At 58.5% G+C, this 23,855-nt stretch overlaps 11 protein-coding genes across 11 annotated transcripts; 5 read left to right on the top strand and 6 right to left on the bottom strand.

Annotated features, from left to right (window-relative positions):
* Nucleotides 1-168: 168 nt before the first annotated feature.
* Nucleotides 169-1,989, top strand: BDZ90DRAFT_217977 (hypothetical protein; the record flags this gene model as incomplete). The annotated part of the gene is made up of 1 exon (XM_025504346.1): nt 169-1,989. The coding sequence occupies one exon, from the start codon at nt 169-171 to the stop codon at nt 1,987-1,989; it is 1,821 nt and encodes a 606-aa protein (XP_025363562.1).
* A 175-nt stretch (nt 1,990-2,164) lies between these two features.
* On the bottom strand, nt 2,165-3,393 carry BDZ90DRAFT_134992 (FtsJ-domain-containing protein). Its single transcript, XM_025503412.1, has 2 exons — nt 3,302-3,393; nt 2,165-3,223 (listed from the first exon to the last, which is right to left on the bottom strand). Exons 1-2 carry the CDS (start codon nt 3,325-3,327, stop codon nt 2,341-2,343), a joined length of 909 nt encoding a protein of 302 aa, XP_025363561.1. The 5' UTR covers nt 3,328-3,393; the 3' UTR covers nt 2,165-2,340.
* BDZ90DRAFT_135016 (ribonuclease H-like protein) lies at nt 3,123-4,272 on the bottom strand. The gene is made up of 3 exons (XM_025503413.1): nt 4,075-4,272; nt 3,302-4,005; nt 3,123-3,240 (listed from the first exon to the last, which is right to left on the bottom strand). The coding sequence occupies exons 1-2, from the start codon at nt 4,170-4,172 to the stop codon at nt 3,489-3,491; spliced, it is 615 nt and encodes a 204-aa protein (XP_025363560.1). The 5' UTR covers nt 4,173-4,272; the 3' UTR covers nt 3,123-3,240; nt 3,302-3,488.
* Nucleotides 4,273-5,290: 1,018 nt separating this feature from the next.
* BDZ90DRAFT_134968 (hypothetical protein) lies at nt 5,291-9,196 on the top strand. Its single transcript, XM_025503411.1, has one exon. It carries the CDS (start codon nt 5,433-5,435, stop codon nt 8,889-8,891), a length of 3,459 nt encoding a protein of 1,152 aa, XP_025363559.1. The 5' UTR covers nt 5,291-5,432; the 3' UTR covers nt 8,892-9,196.
* A 128-nt stretch (nt 9,197-9,324) lies between these two features.
* On the bottom strand, nt 9,325-10,666 carry BDZ90DRAFT_250199 (hypothetical protein; the record flags this gene model as incomplete). The annotated part of the gene is made up of 2 exons (XM_025507682.1): nt 9,678-10,666; nt 9,325-9,563 (listed from the first exon to the last, which is right to left on the bottom strand). Exons 1-2 carry the CDS (start codon nt 10,576-10,578, stop codon nt 9,325-9,327), a joined length of 1,140 nt encoding a protein of 379 aa, XP_025363558.1. The 5' UTR covers nt 10,579-10,666.
* Nucleotides 10,667-10,756: 90 nt separating this feature from the next.
* BDZ90DRAFT_134936 (hypothetical protein) lies at nt 10,757-14,843 on the top strand. The gene is made up of 3 exons (XM_025503410.1): nt 10,757-12,057; nt 12,136-14,594; nt 14,729-14,843. The coding sequence occupies exons 1-3, from the start codon at nt 10,912-10,914 to the stop codon at nt 14,793-14,795; spliced, it is 3,672 nt and encodes a 1,223-aa protein (XP_025363557.1). The 5' UTR covers nt 10,757-10,911; the 3' UTR covers nt 14,796-14,843.
* BDZ90DRAFT_230946 (hypothetical protein) lies at nt 14,777-16,533 on the bottom strand. The gene is made up of 2 exons (XM_025505665.1): nt 16,004-16,533; nt 14,777-15,923 (listed from the first exon to the last, which is right to left on the bottom strand). Exons 1-2 carry the CDS (start codon nt 16,447-16,449, stop codon nt 14,891-14,893), a joined length of 1,479 nt encoding a protein of 492 aa, XP_025363556.1. The 5' UTR covers nt 16,450-16,533; the 3' UTR covers nt 14,777-14,890.
* An 82-nt stretch (nt 16,534-16,615) lies between these two features.
* Nucleotides 16,616-18,261, bottom strand: BDZ90DRAFT_250193 (hypothetical protein). The gene is made up of 3 exons (XM_025507681.1): nt 17,901-18,261; nt 17,552-17,817; nt 16,616-17,477 (listed from the first exon to the last, which is right to left on the bottom strand). The coding sequence occupies exons 1-3, from the start codon at nt 18,109-18,111 to the stop codon at nt 16,884-16,886; spliced, it is 1,071 nt and encodes a 356-aa protein (XP_025363555.1). The 5' UTR covers nt 18,112-18,261; the 3' UTR covers nt 16,616-16,883.
* A 182-nt stretch (nt 18,262-18,443) lies between these two features.
* BDZ90DRAFT_230944 (translation initiation factor eIF-2A) lies at nt 18,444-20,925 on the top strand (the record flags this gene model as incomplete). Its single annotated transcript, XM_025505664.1, has 3 exons — nt 18,444-18,543; nt 18,616-18,769; nt 18,850-20,925. Coding segments are annotated over exons 1-3 (1,963 nt in total), but the record flags the coding sequence as incomplete, so codon positions are not given.
* A 640-nt stretch (nt 20,926-21,565) lies between these two features.
* On the top strand, nt 21,566-22,590 carry BDZ90DRAFT_134872 (hypothetical protein). Its single transcript, XM_025503409.1, has 3 exons — nt 21,566-21,870; nt 21,958-22,188; nt 22,321-22,590. Exons 1-3 carry the CDS (start codon nt 21,633-21,635, stop codon nt 22,542-22,544), a joined length of 693 nt encoding a protein of 230 aa, XP_025363553.1. The 5' UTR covers nt 21,566-21,632; the 3' UTR covers nt 22,545-22,590.
* Nucleotides 22,591-22,658: 68 nt separating this feature from the next.
* BDZ90DRAFT_250187 (hypothetical protein) lies at nt 22,659-23,807 on the bottom strand (the record flags this gene model as incomplete). The annotated part of the gene is made up of 3 exons (XM_025507680.1): nt 23,178-23,807; nt 22,995-23,111; nt 22,659-22,914 (listed from the first exon to the last, which is right to left on the bottom strand). The coding sequence occupies exons 1-3, from the start codon at nt 23,705-23,707 to the stop codon at nt 22,659-22,661; spliced, it is 903 nt and encodes a 300-aa protein (XP_025363552.1). The 5' UTR covers nt 23,708-23,807.
* Nucleotides 23,808-23,855: the final 48 nt, after the last annotated feature.

Below are 23,855 nucleotides of genomic sequence, written 5' to 3'. Positions count from 1 at the left end.
CGTGGAGAAAGACTACATAACTCCACTTCTGGTTCATCATTCCCCTCCCCCTCCATCTCAATCCTATCCTCGGCTGCAATGTTCAAGAAGCTCACGCAGGGCCACTCTAGCTACCCCAGCTATGGCTCCGATAAGGCTCACCGCTACTCGACCAGCGGCCATGGCCGCATGACTTTCAAGAAGAAGCTCCTCATCGCCGGACTCGTAGGCACGACCTGCTTGGCGCTGTACAAGTTGTCAAAGTCGAGGGAGAAGGAAAAGGAAAAGCTGAGGATCGAGCAGGCTGCTCAGCACCATACTACTAGCCCAATGCCGCCAACTCAAGCGCAGCAGCAGCAGCCTGGTCAACAAGGCCACAACTATGCTGCATGGGCAGCTGGGGGAGCCGGCGCCGCGGCCGTTGCGGCTGCTGGAGCATACGCGTACCAACATCATCATCAGCAAGCGCCAGCACCCCTCGTGCCCGAGGAGAGCGGAGACATCCTCTGGTCGGACCTGCGCGACTGGCGTCTAATCGCGCGCCTCCTCGCAGCAACAGTCGCCGACCAAAATCTGTATCCCTTCTACGACTGGGCCGCCTGCGAGCGCATCGCCCGTCAACTGGCCTCCTCTGGGACTCTGGTCTCACTCGGAGAATCATGGGAGATGCCCCCCTTTCTCGCCCAAGACCTCGTCAAGCTAGCCTTGTTTGATGTCATGTTCCTCCTGGACGACTCGGCCAGCATGAACTCTGAGAAAGGGCTACGCATCGAGGCCTTGCGCCAGATCATGAAGCGATCGGCGGATGCGGCGGGTAGGCTGGATCCAGATGGTATGGAATGCGCTTGGATGAATGCCCCAGGAGGGCATCGCATTCACTCTGCTAGTGAGGCTGAGAGCTTGGTCAAAGCTTGCCAATTCTCGGGGCCCGCTACGCCCCTGGGTGAGGCTTTGGAGCAGAAGTTGATTCGACCTTTGCTCCTTAACCCGCTTTCGAGCGGTCAAGGTCTCAAGAAGCCAGTTCTCGCCATCATAATTACCGACGGCCGACCCACTGGTCCTACGGAGAGTGGGGAGCGTATCGTCAAGGTAATTCAGGACGCCAAATCGCGCCTCAAAAAGACGCAATACGGCGAGGACGCCCTCTCAATCACCATTGCCGCAGTAGGCAACGACTCTGAGGCACAAGACTGGCTCGATTCTATCGACAACCATCCAGCCATAGGCGACCTTGTAGACGTCGTCTCCGACATCCGCGTTGAAGCCAAGCAGGTCAAGGCGCAGACTGGCGTAGACCTCACACCAGATCTGCATTGCCTCAAGCTGTTGCTTGGCGCCGTTGACTCTGGTTACGACGCCAGCGACGAGCCACCTGGAGCGGCAAAGAAGAGCATGAGGAGAGAAAACGAAAGGGAGGCAAAGGCCAAGCATTTCGCAAAGGACAAGGAGAGATTGATTGCTCAGAGGGATGCGGCAATGGCGCAAGCTGGGGTAGCACCGGGGAGGGAGCCGGCAGCGGGTAGTGTTCCCGCTTCCCAGATGAGCGGTGCAGGATATCCTCCAGCTACAGGAGCTCCCTACCCTCCTCAGCAGCAGCACCAGCAGGGTGGCTATCCTCCTGCAACAGGTGGCTACCCAGGCGGCGGCTATCCTCCGGCAAACAACTCGCCCTACCCTCCACAAGGCGGCGTCGGTGCTCCTTACCCACCTCAAGCGTCAGCCTATGGTGCCCCACCTGAGCAGTCATACTATGGCGGCGCAGCGCCTCCTCCGTACAGCGACCACTCGCGGGGCTTCGGTGGTGGTGCACAGTCAAGCTACCCACAACAGCAGCCGCACCAGGGCGGAGCACCAGGAGTAGGCGGCTTCGCCATGCCGCAACCCAATGCTTCGCCGTACCCTGGGGGACCAGGACAGCAGCCACCTTCCTCCTCGTACCCAGGTCAGGGGCAGCAGCCCTACCCGCCACCAGGGGGACCAATGGGCTTCCCCTCGGCTTTTGGATCATGATGACGACGGTGACAACATCCATTGCATGCTTTCTCCCGAACGGCACTGTACTGCCTCTGACAATCACAACTGTACCGTGTTTGCGTTCGGCGCTACCGGCCTCTCCATCCAGGCAGACAGATCGCCCCCCGCGATGAGACCTGTCACCTTCGACAGCTCGCGTAGCTGCTCATCACCAGGATTTGCCGCAAGCTTAGCGAGATGTTGCTTTGCCAGGTCGTGAAGAGGGGTAGCCAAGGCTTGACGGGTGATAAGTTGAGGTGGAGGCCGGAAGTTGCGACATACTGAGAGTGGTGCAGAGGGTGGTAGGAAAGGTCAGTGCCAGATTCGCTGCAGGAGATGTTTGCGTCCTCATGCTCGATCAGACTCACCTATGAAATGCTCATGACTCGCTGCCCTACTACTCCTCGGCTTAGCCACGTCCACCAGCTCGAAGAGGGTCCTCATCTGACTGACGAGAAGCGCAGAAGTGTCCCCCTTTTTCGCTACTCCCACATCCATCGCCGCCGCGGTGCTACTTCCCTGCGAGGCCTTGACGGTGCCCGTTCTACTGAGCGTCGCTCCACCCTCGCAGAAGATCTTTGCAATGAATGTCCCTCCTGGCTCAAGAAGCCTCATTGTGATTTGCAATGCCGACAAGAGCAGCTGAGCTTGAAGCATCTCATCCAACGTGTGAATGCCCGTCACGTCGGGCGCCCCATCGCATACAATGAGCTGCGCCTTTGCCTCGCTCTTCTCGCTCCCAGCAAGAGCATGTGCAACGGCCTCGGCAGTGAGCTTTGTGGTGATGTCCCCTAGGATTTGGTGAACACCAGGGATTGGAGCCATGGGTTGGAGGTCGACAGAGACGATTCGAGAGGCAGGGGGAAGACGTTGCACGAGGACTTGCGACCATGAGCCGGGAGCAGCGCAGAGGTCAACAGCTCGGGTTGGCCGCTGTGGTGTTGCAACAGGTGAGGTGGAGCTCGATGGTAGCTTCGAGGCGTACTCGAGTGTGTCCTGCAACTCCTCAATCTCCTCGTCCAAGCTAGCGAGGTCGTCCTCGTCGACATCCTTGGCGCTGCCTCTCTTCTCTCGCAGCTGCCGCAGACTTTCAAGCTCTTCATTCAAGCTCTTTTCTAAGGTGTATGTTTCTTGCTGGCCAAAGAAGTTGAATTGCTCATCGAGATGGAGTAGTTTGTACGCTGATCGCGCACGATAGCCATCAATCTTCGATTGACGGTAGTAGACGTCTCTGTGCAAGAGAGGAAACTAGAGGATGTGAGTCGCTCTGATACCGAACAGAGAATCTCAACAACAACCTAATGCTTACCGATGATCCTTCGAAGAGCCGCCCATTGTATGATGAAGCGAATAGAGATGCAGGAATCACTGGCCGAACGAGACGCAGGCAGAAGCGACGGAAAGCGACGATACGGACCAGAAATATTGCACGACTGCTTAGTCATCCACGGACGCTTGGCAATTGGAGCATGCTACAACAGGAGCGTCCGGCGATCCTACACATTCTTGACGAATATCTTCTGTCTGTAGTACTTCAGCTCAGCGATGCTATCCCTGATATCATCGAGCGCACGATGGCTTGCTTTTCCTTTGCTCCAGACCGTATCACCCCCATACCACCGCTTCGCAATCTCCTTGATCGACGAGACGTCCACGATACGATAGTGTAGGTGCTCAATCAGCTCCGGCGCTTCCCGCTTCAAGAAGACAGCATCGGCATGCACAGTGTTCCCTGCCAAGCAGGCCACCCTCTTGTCTGGCACACGGTCGATGACGTAGGCCAGAATGGCCGCTCGCACATCGGCGTGGTCGCGTGAGATGGAAGGATTGAGGCAGGCAGCGGTCAGGCCGGAGTTGCCGTGCGTGGTCACGCACCATTCGCCCATGGCGTCGAGGACGGGCTTGGGCGTGCGAATCGAGTACGCCACCCCTTCATCGAGCGGATTGAGCTGGCCGTCCGTGACGATGACCGCGATCTCAATGATGCGGTCTGAGGGCTCCAGTCCGGTCATTCTGGCGGCGATCAGTAGACGAGTCAGCATTCCAGGGCGGCACGCTTCATCCCTATTCGCGCCTGCTCACTCGCAGTCGATCCAGACAAGGGGTCCATCGCGCACGTTGAGCTTGCGGCTCGCAGGTGGAGGAGGGATAGGGCTGTAGCCGCCCAGTGGTAGCGACATGATACCGAGCCACCAGTTTCGAAGTCTGAGCAAGATATCGCTGCTTGCGGACGACCGATGCCTTACGAGGGTCGAGCCTAGCCGTAAGCGACGAGGCGTTGCTCGCAGTGCTCCAAACAGGATGTGGTACAAAGTGGTGCGCTGCGAGCTTGACTTGGATCCTACAGCGACAGCTAAAGCTCAGGAAACGGGCTTGGTTGCTACTTGCTTCGAGTATCTATCTCTGTTGCTACTTGCTGCTTGTTGCTCGTCGCTCGTGTCGTTGTAGCGGTGACCTCGGCGTTGACGTGCGTGGCAAAGGCGGTAGTCAGCACGCTCGCGCTCTCGCCTACCCGTTCCTTTCCCCCTTGCACCGCGCCGAGGCTTCGACGAGGGTGCAACGCGACGCGGCTCGACTCAAAATCGGGCAGCGACCATGGCGGGCCATATTGGTAGTTGAGCGTACATGGTACCAATGCGGCAGCCCATCCTAGCATCCCCTTGCCCTCACTGCCACTCGCGCGTACTCTCGCTTCTCTCATTACTCGTTTCTCGTCCGCAAAGAGATCCCTGGCGCTCGAGCCTCTTTGCCTTTCATCCCTCTCTGACCCTCATCTCCTTTTGCTAGCTCGCTCGCTGTTGTCGTGGCGGCTAATCTGCGCGAGATTTTGTCCCAGCCACCAACTCCTCGGCCTTGCTGCTGCGCTGCGCCCCGTCCGCTTGTCGCTCTGACAGGTGCGCTCGCCCGCTCGCGCACCCACGGACACACTCAGACAGAGATGCCTTGGCGCTCTCAATTGCCTCGCACCGCACCCACGCACCCACCACACGTCGCCGCCGCCTCGTGGACCGACTCTGCCGCTGCCGTCGCTTTCCGCAACTCTTGTCCTCCCTAGTCCCTCGAAGCACTTTGCTTGCCATCCTTTTACTCAATCTACCACCCACCTGCGCCTGCGCCCAACAACTGCTTTTTGCTTTCTTCACCTGCTCCCATAGTACGGCCGATCGACGAAGCAGCGCGCAGGGTCGTGCCAGTCACTCAGCCAACACTACCACTTCATCATCATCGCCGTCGTGCTCTTGCGGCCGTTGGAGAGGCCTCACGCACGCATCCAGAGCAGGCTCTCTAGTCTCAATCCCTCAAAGAAGGCTCACAGGGCGCAGAGGTACTACAATATACGGCTCACCACCTGTCGCACCCTGCCTGGTGCACCATCTTGCTGTTGAGCTGGCCTCTACCGCTTCTACCGGCCTCATCATCTTTTGCGCTTCCCATAACTCATGTCCCATGCAGTCATGCCGCCTCCCGCAATAGCTAGAGCTGTGCCCGACTTCTCCCTCAACACCTCCTCCGGTCCTCGTTCACCCACTTCACCTTATCCGATGTCCGCTCTTGGCTCTGGCATCCCTTCAAGCGGCGGCGTGAGCGGCAGCTTTCAACAACAGCAGCAGCAGCAGCAGCAGCAGCAGGGCGAGCAGAGGTACGCTTCCTCGTCATCTAGCACGTTGCCATCTTCACCGCCTGCATCGTCGTCTATGTCCTATCAGCAGCAACAGCAGCCGCAGAGGCAGCCAAGCTACCAGTCATCAGCGTCACAACAGCAACCGCAACCAGGTCTTCTGGCCTCGCCATCGCCCACTCAGCAAGCCACGCGAATGCGAAGACAACGGCCAGATACAGAGGAAATCCGACGCGTGGGCAGGGTCCACTACCAGGAGCTCCTGAATTTCCTCCGTAGCCATCTCGCAAAGGACCAAACGGGCCCTCGGTCCAATGCTCGGGAGAAGCTCACGCGTCTCAGCAAGCAGCAATTCACTGAGCTCTCGACGGACGTCTACGACGAATTGATGCGCCGCCTTACCAATGCTCGTGAGCAGTCGACATCTTCAAATCCACACCTCGCCGTCCGTGATGAGTTCCATCCGAAGCGCAACCAGGCGAGACAAAAGCTGGCCACTCTGCCCAAGACGCGCTTCAAAGATCTCTCTTCCGATGTCTTCTTTGAGCTGGAGAGACGCTTTCCTGAGCTGAAAGAGGAGTTCAGGCCAGACGCCATTGCCAGGGAAAGGGAAGCGGCTGCCGCTCAAAAACAGCGCGAGGAGCAGGAAGCCGCGGGCAATCGAGGTGTAGCGACGAGCGACGTCATTGTGCCGAAGAAGTCGACGCTGGTAGACGAGGATGTGTCAGTCAACTTCCAAGGCGGCGAGCGCTCGAGCGAGCTTCCAACTCACGGCTCACCGCCAAATGGCGCCGAGGAGAGTACGGCAGATGACCATAATGACAACAGGAGCACGATGTACAGCCAGGCCAGCTCTGTGGGCACCGGCTTCTTCAACGGCTACGCAGCCAGTCGTGGTCCTGGAACTGAGAGCGTCTCGAGCCCTATGCTTGGCGGTGGAGGTGGCTCGTTCGATGGATCCGCACCGTTTGGCGTCGAGAAGCTGCGCTCCGACTACGAGTTCAAGATCGCGACTCTCAATCAGCGCATCACCGCTTTGGAGACGCACAACCTTGAGCTCAAGGAGCACGCATCGAAGAGCGACCAGCACGAGGAGGCTCTGAGGGGCGTGGAGGCCGAGAGGGATAGGCTCCGCTCCGAGCATGCCCAGCAGCTTCGAGATGTCCATGAGGAGTCTCAAAGGCTGAGAAGTCAGCACGATGAAAAGCATCGAGAGCTGCAGGATGCTCATGGCCGGCTTGAATCGACACAGGAGGAATTGCAGCGGGCAATGGCTTCCAACAGCGGCGCCGGGGCGGAGGAGGTCGAGAGAATGCAGGAAGAACTCGCCCAGCAGAGTCAGATTGTGCAGGAGCTGAGGGAAGAGGTCGAGTCGCTCGTCAACGAGGTCCAGCAGCTCTCGGGCCGCATCGAGGAGCTGGTGGCAGAGAAGGATCAGGACCTGGCGATGGTACGCGACCTCAATGCTCAAGTGCAGACTTTCAAGCGCAAGTACGAGCAGGCGAGGACCGAGCTCCGCCAGTACAAAGCAACCTCGCAACACCTTGTCGCTCAGCCCAAGGTGGAGGAAGAGTTCCTCAGGCCCACAGCGGGCGGCGCAATTGCCGACGTAAACGTGACGGCCTTCCAGACCTCCATCGACGAGTTGCTCGCTGCCGCGAGGTCGACGACCCCTTCAACTGTCCTCTCCTCAATGAAGGCTGTCGTGCTCGCCACCACGCTCGTCACCGACGACGTTGCAAAGTACGAGCAGATGCCCACTTCCGCTGCGAATGGCGACGTTGAGTCGATTGGCCAGCTCAAGCCCAAGATCTCTACCACGCTCAACAATCTCATGACAGCCTGCCGCAACCACGCTTCGGCCAAGGGCATGTCTCCCGTGAGCCTCCTCGACGCCGCGGCGAGCCACGTCTCGATGACAGTAGTGGAGATGGTCAAGCTCGCGAAAGTTCGCCCAGCCACCGCAGCAGAAAAGGAGCAATACGAGGCGCACTTCTCTGGCAACACCTTGCCGCCTGGAGGACTCAAACCGCTGCACATCAGCACGACTAACGGCCCGGCCTCCGCCCGCTCCGTACCCATGACTCCCACTGAGCCCCGCAGCGCGGATTCGGTCTTTAAATCCGGCGGCGGAGGAAACGGTCCTTCTTCTGCTGGAGGGCTACGCTCCTTCTCCGGCCCACTGAGCGACCGTCTCAATGGAGCAAACGACAACATGTCAGATCGTCTCTCCCCTCGCACTCTGAAGGGCAATGCGGGTCCTGGCGGAGTCGGCGCAGGCGGTCGCTACTCACCCGTAGGTTATCGCTCGACGAGCGGGGTGGTACCCGTGCGGGTGCCGAGCAATGGAAGTTGGCAGAACGGGCATCGTTCAAGGGCGGCAAGCATTGCTTCGAACTCCAGCAACAACGGCCCTGCCAGCGGTCCACCAATGACGCCCGGCGGAGGGAGCACGAGTGGGGACCAGATACCTGCGTTGCCTCGTACGGACCTGAGCAATATTCGCAGCCAATGGGGAGGCGGGGCCAGTAGCAGTAGCAGTCCGCCGCGCCGCCCGGTCAGCAACGCTAGTAGCGCGGTGAATGGAGCCAGCAGTGCACGCCAGCTCAGTGGGAACCATTCGCAACAATCGTCGACGTCCTTCTTCGCCGGCTCGGGAGCAGCTGGTGCCAACGGTCCACGCCTTTCGGGTGTCTCTCCCGCGCGCGGCCTCCCCAACTCAGGCATGTCCCCCGCAGCTCGCAACAGCCTCATTGGTGCCAATGGCGGGGAGGACACCGGCTCCCATGAAGAGAATTGGGCGGAGCTGCGCAACTACATCGAGGTCCAAACGGAAGCCATCGTTCATTCAATCCAGGCCCTCCTATCCGCTATCCGCGAAGGTGCTCAGGCGAACCAGCTCAACGAGAACTTGGTCCAGATCACCACAATCGCTTCGAGCATCGTCGCCATTTCGCGCGAGAACCTGGGAGAAACCGGTGGGCAGGGAGAAGGCGAGGAGATCCTTGCCGAGCTGCAGGAGAATTGCGATAGGCTAGCGGAGATGCAGACGAAGGAGGTCTTTGACAAGGGGACGAAGAGCGCGATGGCAAGTGCAAGCTATGGGGTGGCCAAGGGTCTGAAGGCGCTCAATGGGCACTTGAATGCCGTGGACGTCTCATCTGCTGCAGCTGCCGGAGGGGCAGGCAAGCAGATGCCATCTTCACCTCTTGCGCAGGCGGTCAAGAATGGGGGGCGTGAGGAGTATAGTGATGATGGGAGCGAGTATGATTTGAGCTGAGTGCGCTCGACTTGCTGAGAGGCTGGCGGACGTTCGGGAGGGGAAGAAGGGCGGCCTGCATCGTCCTGTGGGCATCACATTCAAGGCATCATCGTAGGGTCAATCTCGACGTCTCTGATTAGCTAGCTTACTATCGCTACTGCTCCGGTGCTCATGTACTCTATCGACTCTTGATCCTTCTCGTTCTCGTTTACCTGATCGAATCTATCGTTATACGCTTGCTCACTGCACTCGCGCTAGACTTGCCGACGAGCAGCGAGAGGTGGAAGGAGCGTCGTCACGCAGGACCAGACTACTTCTCGATGCCGGTGAGACATGTGTACACGCTGATATTTCAGGGAAGAATCGTCTACGTCGATGAATGAATAGTGCTACATATGAGAAACCGAGGCGATGTAGTGTTGAAAGGGGACCACGCCGGTCGCACCTTGCCTCAAAAGGCGGAAGCTGCCGCCCTGAGCGTCTGTGGCGAGGGCCGCGACTTCTGCTCCTCGCCGTTGGTGGCGGCTAGCTTGGCCGTCTTGGAGGGCTTGGAGTTGATGCCCATACCCGCTACGCCCTTGTTGAGTCCATCGAGCAGGAGGCAAGCCTTGCAAAGCCCATCAGCTGACGACGTCAGATAGCCGCATCGCGAGCACGTCGTCTGGACCTGCTTTGTTGCACCCTTGGCAGCTGTAGGGGCCGTAAGGGACTTTGACTTTGGCGTGTCTGCCGCAGCAGAGCCGTTTGTACTCTTCTTGTCCTTCTTTCCCTTTTTTTCCTCGTCCTCTCCCTGCCAACCAACACGCAGCGCCTCGCCCGAGTGGATGATATCTACAATCGCAGATGGACGAATCGCCTCCAGGTCCTTGAGGTACGCGCGAGCATACCCGCGGTAAGCGTTTGGCGAGTAGATGCACTCGGTTGAGAAGTAGGTGAGCGACTTGAAGTAGGCGTAAAGGACAATCTCCTTCTCATAGGCGTACTTGAAGGGCTTGGAGCGTTTGATGCCGAGGAAATCTACGGCTGCTGATGCTGGGTCTACTTCGTCCTCGTCTTCCTGGTCACCACCACCGCCACCGCATCCCTTTGACTCTCCTGCGCCGGCCGGAGTCTGTGTTACAATCTCTGTGCAGCGTGACAGCCTTGCTATGTCGCCCCTGAGCACATTCATGAGGACCGTCTCTGCGATATCGTCTGCATTATGGCCTGTAACGATGTGGTCGACGCCGAGCTGTGCTGCCCCCCTGTCTAATGCTTGCCGTCTGAAGACGCCGCAGAAGGTGCAGTTGCTCTTTTTGCCGATCGTAGACACAATGTCATCCATCGTCCATCCATAGAGATCCTTGTAGCTGAGCACCTTGAGTGGGAGGTTGTACTCGGAACTGTTCTGCTTGACCGTTTCCAACGAATCGTCTCGATATCCAGTAATGCCTTCATCGATGCTGAGCAGGAAGAGGTCCAAGCCGTAGTCGTATCTCTCGTTCAAGGTCTTCATGACGTAGGCAAGAACCGTAGAGTCTTTGCCGCCTGAAGCGCCAATGGCCACCTTGTCTCCGCGAGAGAAGAGGTTAGAGGCCAAGATGGTCTCATGGACCTCGGTCTCGAAGACGAGGAAGAAACATGATCGACAGACTAGTAGACCCGTCTTGGGTCGGCGGAGTACTGCCTTTGCTGCATTGCAGTGGGCGCAGGTACGAGGTGGCATCCTTTGGTACTTGCCCCTGATGAGTGGAAGCGAGCCAAGGGTGAGGATGAGAAATCAAAAGTGTTGAAATTCTTCTTCTCGTTGTCTGTCCTGCAGTCGTGTGTGTGGGCGGAGAAAGACGAGGTCCGAGCGAGACGAGGCGAGCGCATCCAAGGCGGAGGCTCCAAATCGATGCAATCGTCACATTGGACTTCCACGTCGTCACTTGGTCATCATCATCATCAAACCAACACTCTGCGGACAGCCGCGCCCTCCTCATCTCGTCATGAAACCAGCCACTGGCCAATTCTAGACAAGACAGCACCAAAAGCACGGGAGAGACAAAGTCACACCATGAGGTGGCCACTCGTGGCCATTGCATTCTCCCTCTTCCTCACCCTCTTCGTAGCAGCTGCTCAGCCTTCAGATTCCCAGTCTGCAGGACATCATGGCCCACAAACCACCTTTGGTCACAGCGACGACGACGTCGCGTCAAGCAATCTGACCGTCACCGAGGCGTACGACCGTGCTCTCGTCTTACTGCGAGGTATCATCGATCCAGTCGTCCTCGCCCACTCCACAACCTCTTCCTCCTCTTCACCCCCGGCTTCATCTTCTTCCGATAGATCCGAACAGCATGGCGTGAATTCCAAGTCGTCATCCCAGTCTGGTACCGAGACCAGCTCGCGAAATAGTCGCCACCTCTCGGCGACCCGCACCAAGCTGTCAGACCTTTCACCCTACTTCACCTTTCTGACCTCCTGGGGTCCGATAGGCACAATGATGCGTCTCTCGATACGGCTTCAGCACATATTTGCAGCCTACTGGCAACGATGTGCTGAGCTCTTACAGACGCTGGGCATCGTGCATCCAGACTCGGCGCACAGCAGGCAGGGCGGGGGACCATTCTATGCTAAAGGATCGAAGCATCGGGAGGGAAACGCACCAATATCTGGGAATGCGAGGCAATGGGCAGGAGAGCGAGCTGCTCAGCTCTGGCCAGAGTGGGAAATGCATGAAGGTCAGCACGTAGTGCATGGTCCCTTCCTCCTTGACTTATCGGCCTCCGATGGAAGCGGGTCAGGCGAAGAAAGCAACACCCTCGACCTCAGCCACGTCGTGCGTCGATGGATCTCCTCTACTTCCATGGGACGGCGACGTCGCGCTGCCCGACGCAGGCAACACGAGAGGGCCTGCGCTAACCTACAAGAAGCTCTCGCCCTTCTCAACTACTCGGCCTATCCTCCAGCCTCGACAGCGCAACGCGGCTCGCCTGACGCACTCTGGGTGCTGGCGCAGCATCATGTTCTGGGGACGCACGGGGCCGAACCTCGCCCTTGGATGGCCGTGCCCTACCTGAATGAGATGGTCGATGTGGTTAGCCCGGGGAACGCGAGTGCTAGGAATTTGCTTGGTTGGATCGAGGGGTCGAGGGAGATTTGGAACGCTTGGGGAGCACCGGAAGTCCCAGAGGCCTTCCCGGGACAGGCTCAGAGTCTGGTGAGCAGTTGCGAGCATTCAAGAAGGCAGGACAGCATGCTGACGCCTCCTACTCACACCTGCCTTCGCGCCTTGCAGTCCCTCCTCCACCACACCTTCGCAGCCCGTCAAGGCGACTACGGCTCGATGCTCTCCCTCGCGTACAGGCACCACGCAGGCATCGGCACACCGGTCGACTGCGACGAATCTCTCAAATGGTACTCGCGCGCAGCAAACTCCTCCTGGGCGCGATACAAGGACGGCCCGGTTGGTGGGCTCACCCCGCCTTACACGCACTTACGTCTCTCCGACTTAGCAGGAGGGGCATATGGGCCTGGGGCATCTGCGGCCAGCACGGGTTGGGAGGCGCATAGGCCCGCAGTACAGGCTGCACTCCATTCTCTGCCGGGCAGCGGGTTGCTTTCATCACAGAATAAGGCTGCAGGAGCAGGAGGGAGGGGTGACCCTTCCTCTTCGAGGCTGGGCGACTTGCTGGAGTTCTACAGCTATCATGCCTCTGGCGGATCAATCAGCTACATGATGCGACTCGCACGCATCTACTATCTGGGATCCATCTACGGAATCAGTGAGAGCGCGGGAAGAGTGGAGCGCGACTACGTGAGGGCGAGAGAGCTAGCGTTGCGAGTCGCGAGGCAGGTCTGGCCGGTCGATGTGGCGCACCTCAGGATGGTAGGAGGGAAAAGAGTGATGGGACGTGCGGCTACTGGTGGTGCCAATGCAGGAGCGCAGCGAGTCGAAGAGGACCTCGTACTACAGCCAGCCGAGCCAGCTACCACCATCTATGCAGGCGCTGCTGCTGCCCTGCTCGGCCGCATGTATCTGCGCGGCGAGGGAGTTGAGATCGATTACGCTCGCGCCTGGTACTGGTTCTGGCGCGGTATTGATGCAGGCGATCGAGACTGCTACTACGGCTATGGCCTGATGCGGAGCCAGGGACTCGCGCCTGATCAGCAAGCTGCCCTTGCTACCACAGGCAAGGCGCAGGGCAAGGGTCGAGTCGCCGACTGGAAAGGCGCAGTAGACGCGTGGGAGAAGGCAATCAAAGCTGGCGGCCCCAACGGTCATGCTGAAGCCTCCGCGGCATTGGGCAAGCTACACTTCGACACCAAAGACTTTCCCGGCGCTATGCGCCATTTCGCCCACGCGGTTGCGTGGGGTTCCCCATTCGAGGGTCACTTCATGCTCGCCACGGCGAATGCAGACCTATACCGCCGCGCTCTTGCTACGCTACGCGCTACTGGCGGCTCGCCATCCGGGGGAGCCGCAGCAGCAGAAGCCTTCCTCGGTACGGACGAAGGAAAGCGCTGCTCGGCCGCTGCTCTGCACTTCAAGACTGCCGCTGAGCGTGGTGACTGGGAGTCTCCTGTTTTCCATCGCGGCATGCGAGCTTGGGAGCTCGGGGATAGGAAGAGGGCTCTTCTGTGGTGGAGTATGGCAGCCGAGCGTGGGGACGAGGCCGCGGAGAACAATGTCGCATGGATTTTGGACAGAGACAAGAGGGCATGGAAAGTTCCGGGCCTGGTCGAGGGTCTGCGACGGGTGGGAGGGAGGAGAAGTAAAGGAGAGACGAGCCCGGAGCGCGTGGGGGAGGAACCTGCGACCGACAGACTAGGGTTGATTTACTGGACCAGGTCGGCTGCGCAGGGCAATGTGGACGCGCTGGTCAAGATGGGCGACTATTACTATCATGGCGTAGGCTTGGCGCCCTCGAGATCAGAGGCGGCCGTAGCAGCCAGAGCGTCAGCGGAAGCCGCGCAGGACTACAACGCCACGTCCACCTCGCGATCCTCTTCGAAAAGCAGCCCTCGCCCTTTCGCTTCGCCCTCTCCGTCCTACGAGAAAGCCATGGCCTGCTACGCAGCAGCCGCCGATCGACAAGTCTCCGCCCTCGCCTACTGGAATATGGGCCATCTCTACGAGGAAGGCCTAGGCGTACCCCGTCGAGACTTTCACCTCGCAAAGCGCTATTACGACATGGCGCTCGAGATCAACGCGGAGGCCTACCTGCCCGTCATGCTCTCTCTTGTTCGCCTGCACATTCGAGCCTTCTTTGCCACAGTCTGGAGTGGAGAAGAGAGCGCGGTGCAGCTTTTCAGCACAGGGGGGTACACAGGCTATGGGGTATTTGCGGGGGCTGGTGGTGGGGCTGAGGGGGCTGGTGGGGGTCAAGGGTATACCGAGGCCGAGGAGGACTTGCTCAGGGCGGCGAGGCAGGAACATCAGCGCAACCAAGCGCAGCGGGAGCATCAACAGCAGCAGCAGCGGGCGCGCACACCTGCTCGTGGGGCACATCGTGGGCCAGACGGGTTCGAGGAAGGGGCCGATCCGCACCTGCCAGAAGGATACAACCTGCGCGAGCCTCGTGGAGGTGATGAGGAGGGTGCTCCGGGCGATGATGGGAGCCAAGGCGTCAGTGATGATGAAGCGGACGCGATGATTGAGGGCGCGATGATCGTCATTGGCCTCTCGGCGCTCGCGATGCTCATGTATGCTAGGCAGGCGGCGCAGGCGCGGGCGGAGCAGGAGAGACGAGATCAGCAAGCAGGGCAGCAGGGTGGGCAGCCAGTAGCGCAGGGGCCGGGGCAAGGCCATCATCGCCCGCCACCACCGCCTCCTCCGAACCCTGTGCCGAGATATGCCGGTGGACTGCCGTGGCCGCCTGACGCTGCAGCTGGGCAGATGGGACTTTGATGTTGCGATTCTCGGTCTCACGACATATACACAATATCAAGAATTGATTAGTTGATTCTGTTGTGCTTGCGATCCGTCTCTACACTGAGCGCTTCTCCCTCTGCTCTGTTCATGCCCTGGTATTCGGTCCTTGCCCCGCTGCTCATCCCTGCAAAAGCGGCCCCGCCCTCTTCATAAAGTCGGCCAGCTCAGCCGACTTGATCTTGTACCCCTCACGCTCCGCATCGGGAAAGGAGCGCTCCCTCACTGCATCGACGTAGGCTTCAATGGCGGCCATGCGGATCGCTCCAATTCCAGTAGGCCCCGATGAAGCTGCGACTGGAGCGGACCCCTCAGCTGCAGGACCAGGGGAGGCAAAATTGTCCTCCTCACCACTGCTACTACGAGGCTGCACGCGCCCAGAGAGGACTTCGTCCACAAAATTGCGCACGAATTTGGGACCAGGAGGGGCTGGTTGTTGGAGGGCTGGTACTTCTCCTACTCCTGCCTTGGCCAAGCCAGCAACCACATGCCAAGGGCTGGTGATCTCTCCCAGTATATCATTCGTAACCAAAATCTGGCCATCAGCCTTCGGACCCGCCCCAATTCCAATCGTAGGGATACGAAGTGCCTTGCTTACCACTTCGCAAATCTTGTTCGGTATGCACTCCAGCACAATACTGAAAGCTCCGGCTTCTTGTAGGGCGAGTGCCTCGGACAGGATGGTGTAGGCTTCGTCTGCCGTTCGGCCTTGGAGACGATATCCTGCTGAGGAGGAGACGCGTTGTGGTTGAAGACCTAGGTGACCCATGACTGGAATACCAAACTTGGTCAAGCGTCGAACGAGGGGAAGAATCTCTGCCCCTCCCTCGATCTTCACTCCATCGACTCCTCCCTCCTTTAGCAGCCTTACTGCGCTCTTAACTCCTTCCTCTTCGGAAGTTTGGAAGGTGCCAAAGGGGACGTCTGCCAGGAGAAGCGGGGCTCCAGGAGTGTTGGGAGAGATTGACAGCAAAGGGGAGAAGAGGCCGCGGTAGACTGCTTGGCAGTGGTGAATTGTTGCTTCTAACGTGAGAGACTGGGTGGAGGAGTGACCCAGTGCGACGTTGGCCATGGAGTCGCCTACGAGGCAGATGTCGATGTCCGCGTGGCGGAGAGAGAGGGCAGAAGGATAGTCATAGGCTGTGAGGCAGGCGCTGCGAGGTAATAGAGGATGCGAGGTGAGGACAGTGTTAGTGAGATTGGCTAAAAGAGGCAGTGGTACGGCAGCACGAACATTGGTTGCCCTTGTCTCTTCATTTCCATAAGATGAGGTATTGACTTTGGTGGGCGACTTTTGGGCATCTCGAGCTGTTGCCTGGTCTTACTGTTACCAGCATCGGTGCGATCAATGGGCGCCGACTGTTGGAGACGTGTAGATCTCCGCTCCTGAGACCCGCCGACCATTCCACCTCCCTCGACAGACTCAGATGATGACGACATGGTAGCATGCATGCCATCCTCGGCATCAACACCGGCCGGCCAAGCGCTGCAATTGCGAGCGGAGGTGTGGAATTGCGATGTGGCCGGTACTCGACGTGCGGACGACGAGGTAGAGGGAGGTGGGGTAGACAATGCCGGTATTGCCGATGCCGACGTCGACGCGAAAGAGGAAAAGGGCGAGATGGGTTGCAAAGCCCTCCTGACTGCGCGCTCCAGGGTCCTCGAGGAAGTGCTGGCCATGATGATGGTGATGTAGCAGCAAAGAGAGTCAAAGGCGGACAGACGAATGTGAGCTCGGGAATAAGAAATTGAAGGCAAAGAGATGGAAAGGAAGTCAAGAAGGTCCAACCCCGCTCACTGCGCTTCCCAGTCCAAAATTCACAGCCGAGCCGGCAAGACCCACCGACTCGACTTCCACTCATGCGCCGGTCCACTCGACGCTTTGCTTTTGAATCGCCGCTGCCGGCGCCGTCGTCGTGCGACCAACCAAACGGGCGGGCGAGCGAGCGGGCCCTTCCCTTCAACGCCTTCTCAGGGTCCGGCTCTAAGCACTCAGCACTACCACCACTTCCACGACCGATTCTTGATACCACAGCTGCACATTAGCGCGACGAGCTACACTTTGTGACGGATGCCATTTGGCATTCTGATCATTACTGCCCATTGACTTCCGCTCAGAAGCGCTTTGCATCCCTCGCCTTCCTCCATCGCAAGAAGACGACTCCCAGCCCAGCAATGACAGCCACAACCAAGCCCCACTTGACCAGGAACCACAGCAGCGTGAATAGTCCATGGAAGAAGCCTGCCAAGAATCCTCCTGTTGAGGAGAAGAGGCCCTTGCCGCTTCTACTCTTCGATGACTTGTCGTATGGTGACTTGCTCCCATCCTTGGGGAAGTGTTTTCGCCTCTCTGCCTCCAACTCAGCGTAGCTTCGCTCCTTGTACACGATGCTACTGCTCGATACGCTGATGACATCGTGCGCATCGCTCACGTCTCCAGTCAAGGCAGAGAAGCCCAGGTAAGGGCGCTCTGGCAGCTTGACATCTTCGAGCTTGAAGCATGTCTCCCACTCGTCCCATTCGGAGTGTTGGACTTGCAGCTCGAGGTAGACGTTTCGTACGAAAGTGAGCTTGGCTTTGGAAGCAACTCTTGTGCGACGGATATCGATGCTGCACCCGGCCAGCTCTTGGTTCGCACCGTCCTTGTCGCCACGATAGCTCTCCACGCCATTGCCTAGCATCGCCATGATACGAGGGAAGGAGTAGGGCTTACAGAGGGGCAAAAAGGTCGGGGTCAGACGACATCCTGAGTGCGCAATGCAAGCCCTGCGTGCGAACTCACATGTCTCGCATTGGCGAAAGTGTCAAAGAAGATGCCCAGCCCAGTAAAGTAGTCTTTCGATCCAAAGACGGGACCACTCTGTGCCCTCTCGTCTGTGAGCCACATCGCTAGGCCATCTCCGTACGTGTTCGTTGCTTGGCCATCGACCTTGAACTCGAATTGCACTTCGTAGTTAGCCGCCTGGATCGGCAAGCGTGACCAGAGCCAACCAATCTGGTGAGCCTTGTCTTGCGTCAGGCGTACATGACGATTCGTGTCGATGATTGCTGCTCGAGGAGTCGGCAAGAAGGGGAAGTAGGAAGGTCAGTCGTGTGAGGACGAGGAAGGCTTCTTGGCATCGCAGACTCACTGTCGCCTCCGTAATCCCAGAAACGATTCTGCAGCGTCGACTCAACGTAAGGAGCATATATGCTATGTGTCCTCAGAGGTACAAAGGCATCGCTGCCCAAGTCGTACTGAGGACCCTTGTTCTGCGCCTCTGCGAAGGACTGGACGAGGAGGACAAGAGCGACCAGGAGCGCATAAGCCAGCGTTCGTATTGTACTGCTCCGCGAGAGCATTGTGGTTGGCGGCGCTGAGAGAGACTTTTGCTGGCCAGCCAGTCAAGAGGATACGTGAGGCAGGTGGGCTCGAGGATGATGAGAAAAGAAGTCCTGACGACCTTCCACTCTTGGTGTGCGTGTACGTGTGTGGTGCGGGGCGGCCGTGTTGCGTTGACAGAGTGAGGGTCTGTGCCCGCCTGGCAATCCAATTCAAGTCTCCGAGCCCTTGTCGTCTCATCTCGACTTTGGTCTGAGTCGCGCGCACGCCGAGGGCGGCCAGAGGGAGAGAGAGAGTCGAGTGCCAGAGGGCGGGCTGGGCGATGAAGCGTCCGACTCCACGGCCAGAAGGTCTCGTTTGGTGTTCTCGTCTTGTTTGCTCCACCACATCGTCATCATTTCTCATCGTTGCGAGTCCTAGCATCGTCATGGCTTCTACTTCACAATGGGCTTGTGCGTAGATATATAGGTAGCTGTTTTGCTAGAGCGATGCTGATTTGGCCCTTTGCACACCACTCTTCGCAGACCGCTCACAAAAGTCCATTGGCCTTATGACGGGTCCACCGTCCTTTGCTCCCGTATCCGGCTTTGATCGAGAAGAGGCAGACAGCTCCAACCCTACGCGTGTCTTCAAGTATAGCCCGGATGGTAGGTGGTGTGCCATGGCAATGGAGAAGCAGTGAGTAGTGAGCGTAGCAGAGCTAGACCGATGCAAGGGCAGCCATTCACGTTCCACTCTTGGTCCTCCTTCTCGCACAGCTTTCTCCTCCTCTCGACCGCAGACCCCACCTCATCCGTACGCGCGCATACCATTGAGGTCCCCCGTGTCGTAGATATTGCCTTTTCCCCTCGCGGCGGATACGTCTCGACCTGGCAGCGTCCCTTCAAGGACGCAGAAGGCAACAATGTGGCCAACCTCAAGCTCTGGAGAACGAGCGATGGTGCAGAGGTTGGCGCTTGGGAGCGCAAGTCGCAGGAGGGCTGCCATCCGCAGATCAACGAGGAGGAGACGCATCTCGTTCGCCAAGTATCCACGGAGCTGCAGATCTTTGAGCCAGACGCAATTAAGGACAAGGGCGTCGTTGGACGTCTGAGGCTCGAGGGCATGACGAGCTACGAGCTGGGAGCGGGAAGCAAGCCTGTTGTGGCCGTCTTTTGCGGGGAGAAGAAGGGAGCACCAGCATCAGTGCGAGTCTACCCCCTGGCTTCTCTCATCCCCAGCCCGCCAGAGCCGCCGGCGCCCATCTCGCAAAAGACCTTCTTCAAGGCAGACAAGATCCAGATGAAGTGGAACCGCGCTGGCACATCTCTCCTTTTCATGACTTCGACCGACGTGGACCGCACAAACAAGTCTTACTATGGCGAGACGAACCTCTACATGATGTCTGCTCGCGGCGACTTCGACTGTCGTGTCTCGCTGGACAAGGAGGGACCCATTCATGACTTCGAATGGTCGACCAACGGCCGCGAGTTCATCGTCATCTACGGTTATATGCCCGCCAAGGCTACCTTGTTCAGCTTCCGTGTCAACGTCATCGCAGAGCTCGGCACGGCTGCCCGCAACACAGTCGCATTCAACCCGCAGGGACGTCTCTTCTGCTTGGCAGGCTTCGGCAATCTGAGCGGGAGTGTCGACGTGTGGGACCGTCAGCAGCTGAGCAAAGGGAAGCTTTTCACTTTTGACGCGAGCAACTCCAGCGTGCTGGAGTGGAGTCCTTGCGGCGAGTATCTGCTCTGCGCTACATTGAGTCCGAGGCTAAGAGTAGAGAACGGAGTCAAGATCTGGCATTGCACGGGGAATCTCATCCACGTAGACATGATCGACGAGCTCTATCAGGCCGGCTGGAGGCCAGGTTTCAAGATGGCTACCGACGCTGGAGCAAGGGAACCTCCCGCTTTCCCCGATGCCCTGCCTTCTCCGCCTGCACCGAGCCCCACGGCCAAGGAATGGCTGGACAAGGTCGCAGCCAAGCCGCAGAGGCCAACAGGCGCGTATCGCCCGCCCGGAGCGAGGGGCGCCGCAGCGAGCGACGCCTACAAGCGCGATGAAGACGGGAAGATCATGATGAGCAGCAGTAGCAGCCCCGCACGAACCGTACCTGGCTCCAACGGGCACTCGGCCGCAGCGCGTGGTGCGGGAGGAAGAAGACAGGTGCCTGGGGCATCCTCTTCGTCTTCGAGGGGCAACAGCCAGCCGGGTACGCCTGCTCCGGGAACGCCTACGGGGCCCAAGGGTGGCAAGAAGGGGGCAGCGCAGGCGGCGAAGCGCAGTGGTACTTCGACCCCAACGCCAAACGACCAAGCCGCTCCAGCATCTGCAATTCAATCCGAGCAGCCGTCTGCACCCGTAGCATCAGGCGCAGCCGAAGTAGGTGGTAGCGCAGAGGCTGGTGCGCTCGACAAGAGGTTGCGCAATCTGACCAAGAAGCTCAAGGCGATCGAGGAGCTGAAGGCGAGGAGGAATGCCGGAGAGAAGCTGGAGCAGACGCAGGTGCTCAAGATTGCGAATGAGGCAGAGTTGAGGAAGGAGCTGGCTGATCTGAGCTAGAGCGGCGAGAAAGGCGGTGAAAATGGCAACGGCAGGATAGAGCTTTGAAGGCGAATGAGAATGGACTCGAGTGGTGAGAAAGGGAGACCCGCAGCATCTGTAGCCTCCAATCGCACATGGGTCGTACGCATCTCGCTCCAGAGTCAATGCCTCTTCATTCATCTGCTCATGTACATGGCGACTGATCGGGACCACCAGCTGTGAAAGCAGCGTTTTCTTTTCACTCGTGTTCAATGCCTGCTAGACGAATGATGATCATGATCTTTTGAATGAAATTGCTCGCTTGCGCACAAATGTCGGGCCCTGGGTTGTTACAAGCCGAGGAATGGTCACGTAGTGACTGACCCCCTATGCAATGAAATCAGGGCCCCCGACCATCCCTCCTCGCCACACGAAGACGAGACCCACCGACTACACCCCCTTGCAACTCCCAAGCAACCCATCCGACCCATAATGAAGCGCCCGCTTGACCCCCCACCGAAGCAACGTCGGATCAATCAGGTGTGACCCTGCGATCGACGACGCTACCCTGGCGAAGGACGAGCACCTCGAGCCTGAAAAAGAAGCCTTTGGTATAGGAGAGGAAGAGAATGAGCCAGCAAGTCAAGTCTAGCTCGCGTGGGAGGAGGAGACAAAAGGGGGTTTAATCGAACAAGTCGCCGCCAGGGTTAAGCCCCTCCTCAGTAGGAGATGGGCCTCTCGCTCAGACACTCGGCAAGCCCGTTAGAGCACCGAGCTTCACGAGCCCGTTCAGGCGGAGGATGATGGAGTAGGAGTTGCCCCCTGATCTCCATCTTTCGACTGTCGTGGTGAGAAAGGAAGAAGGAGACGCGGCTGCTCGTTGGCTCAAAAATCTCGCGGTGAGCGGACAGGCGGCCAAGAGAGCGCGCGGAGCCGGGCCTCGATGGAGAGAGTCCCTTGGGCTGCCGAGAGGCGACGCATCAGAGGTGCTCACTTACATCTTCTTGCCATAACCACCACGCCCCACATCAACATGTCCTGGCTGTCGCGAGCCTCGTCATCAACCTCTTCGCTGGCCAAGCAGCTCTTTACGCCCGCAGTGGCGTCCAGCTCGGCTTTGGCTGGCCCTTCGTCGGAATCGTCGACGGCGCTTCCCTCGTTCAGCTTCGGCGGCTCGATCCAGGTGCGCAATTCGACCAAGAGAGCCGGAGGCACCACAAAGAATGGCAGGAACAGTGCGGGAAAGAGGCTGGGCGTCAAGAGATATGGTGGTGAGTAGCTGAAGCATCAGCAGCTGGTCCGCGTCTCCTCTTCCGCTGACTCGATCCTCCGTCCTCGGGATCATCGTTGCTGCGCAGGTCAATACGTTCAAGCAGGCGAGATCCTCCTGCGACAACGCGGCACCTCCTGGCACCCAGGTCAGAACGTCGGCATAGGCCGTGACCACACTCTTTACGCCCTTCAAGCAGGTTACGTCCGCTTCTACCAACCCTCCCCCTTGCCCGCCGATTCAACCCTTTCCGCGTCGACGCCTTCCTCTCACCCGACGATGCCTCTCATTCCTGGCATAGGCCAACCAATCAGCCCCCTCTCCCGCAGCCGAGCAATGCCACAAGAGCTGGAACGTCGCGCACACCCTTCCTCCCCTCGTCGCAAGCAGGGCAGAAGGTATATGGGCATCGTCTTCGAGAAGGAAGGTGTCCTGCCCCGAGCGTGGGGAGAAGTCAATGAGAGGAGGCTGCCCGAGGCGGACAGGAAGGTGGACATGAATGCGTACGAGAGGGAGATGAGGGCTGCGGAAGAGGAGGTTGAGATGAGGACTATGGATCGGATGGAGGATGATATTGTGGTTGACTCACGCGATGCGCACGAGGCTGAGGAGGATGAGCATACATTCGTCGCGCCGGAGGCCGCGAGTGTCGGTGAAGCAGCGCCGCGAGCGTGAGCAGGCGATTGCTCTGCAGCTCAATGCCATCGATTCGTCAGCACTTCAGCCTGGATTATATTGTCCATGATCAATCTCGCACGCTGCCTATCTACAAAAATTCCCGGCGCACATTCAACGCGGCCTGAGCACGACAAAATCGTCCCTGAGCCCTCTCCTCGTATTCAGGAAGTCCTCGCTCTGCTGCTGCTTCAGCGGTTCCTTGAAAGCGACGATGCCAATGACGAGCCCCGCCGCAAAGAAGACGACGGAGATGAAGAGCCAAAATACGCCCCAGAGTTGTGGTGGGCCGCCCACGAGACGAGAGAAGGCTGATGCGTCTGACTCCTCGACTTTGCGGAATACCAGATCTTCGGCTACATCCCATACGCTAGTGGGAGTCGAGTGGGAAGAGAAGTCCGGAGAGTCAGCTCCACACGGTCTTCTCGGGCATTACCGTGCGCCACTTACGAGTAGAGACAGCTCATGACGCCTACGAAGAGGACAAAGAATTGGAGAGCGACACCGTGCGCTATGAACCAGAAGGCAACGAGGATGCCCGCTGTGATGAAGAGGACGAGCAGCGTGCTGTGCGGTGTGACAGGGATATGTCAGCCTTGGGCGGTTCTATCTGAACGAGAATCGATCACTCACAGCCAATCTCTCCTCGCCCAGAAAGCGGTCATTAGAAAGATGACGCCCAGCACAATGCTCATGACCTTGCTCGCCCTGATATCGAAGCTACAAGCAATCATCGCTGCGCCCAGGAAGCTTGAGCCCAAATACCCAGCAGGTAAAGTCAACCATGCCACCCCTCCTCTCATCCTTGTAGCTCCTCCCTCATTTGGCTCGAGCTTGATCGACTCAATTTTTGCACCCGTAATCAAGCCCACAAAGGCATGGGAGAATTCGTGCATGCCAACGGTGAGGAGCTTGAAGCCGTAGAGCGAGTATTTGAGGATAGGGAAATGCCAGAGGATTGCAATTACGACGGCATATACGCAGGCGACGATGATGATAGTTCGTTGGTCTGCTGTTGGATCTATACGACTTGCTCGACGGGTGAGGGTATGAAGGTAAGATGATGGGGAGGACGAGGGACCATCGAATTCTGCTGCGAGGACAGGGTCGTAGCCTGATTCTACGCTACGGCCCAGAAAGGGTAAGGGCCACAAGGAGGGCATGGTCGGTATGGTATCTGGTGAAGGAGCGAGCGTGCTGATGGTAGGTGAATGTGAGGCGAGACGTTGGATGTCGAATGTCGCTTGACTGAATTAAGGTGTGTTGGTTGGCTCCTCGACGGCCTCCTAGTCGGCAGGGGCAGTGCATTCG

The sequence above is a fragment of the Jaminaea rosea genome, assembly GCF_003144245.1.
Source record: "Jaminaea rosea strain MCA 5214 unplaced genomic scaffold BDZ90scaffold_3, whole genome shotgun sequence".
NCBI lineage: Eukaryota > Fungi > Basidiomycota > Exobasidiomycetes > Microstromatales > Jaminaea > Jaminaea rosea.
Note: the sequence above shows the minus strand (reverse complement) of the source record. Positions and strands in the feature narration are given on the sequence as shown.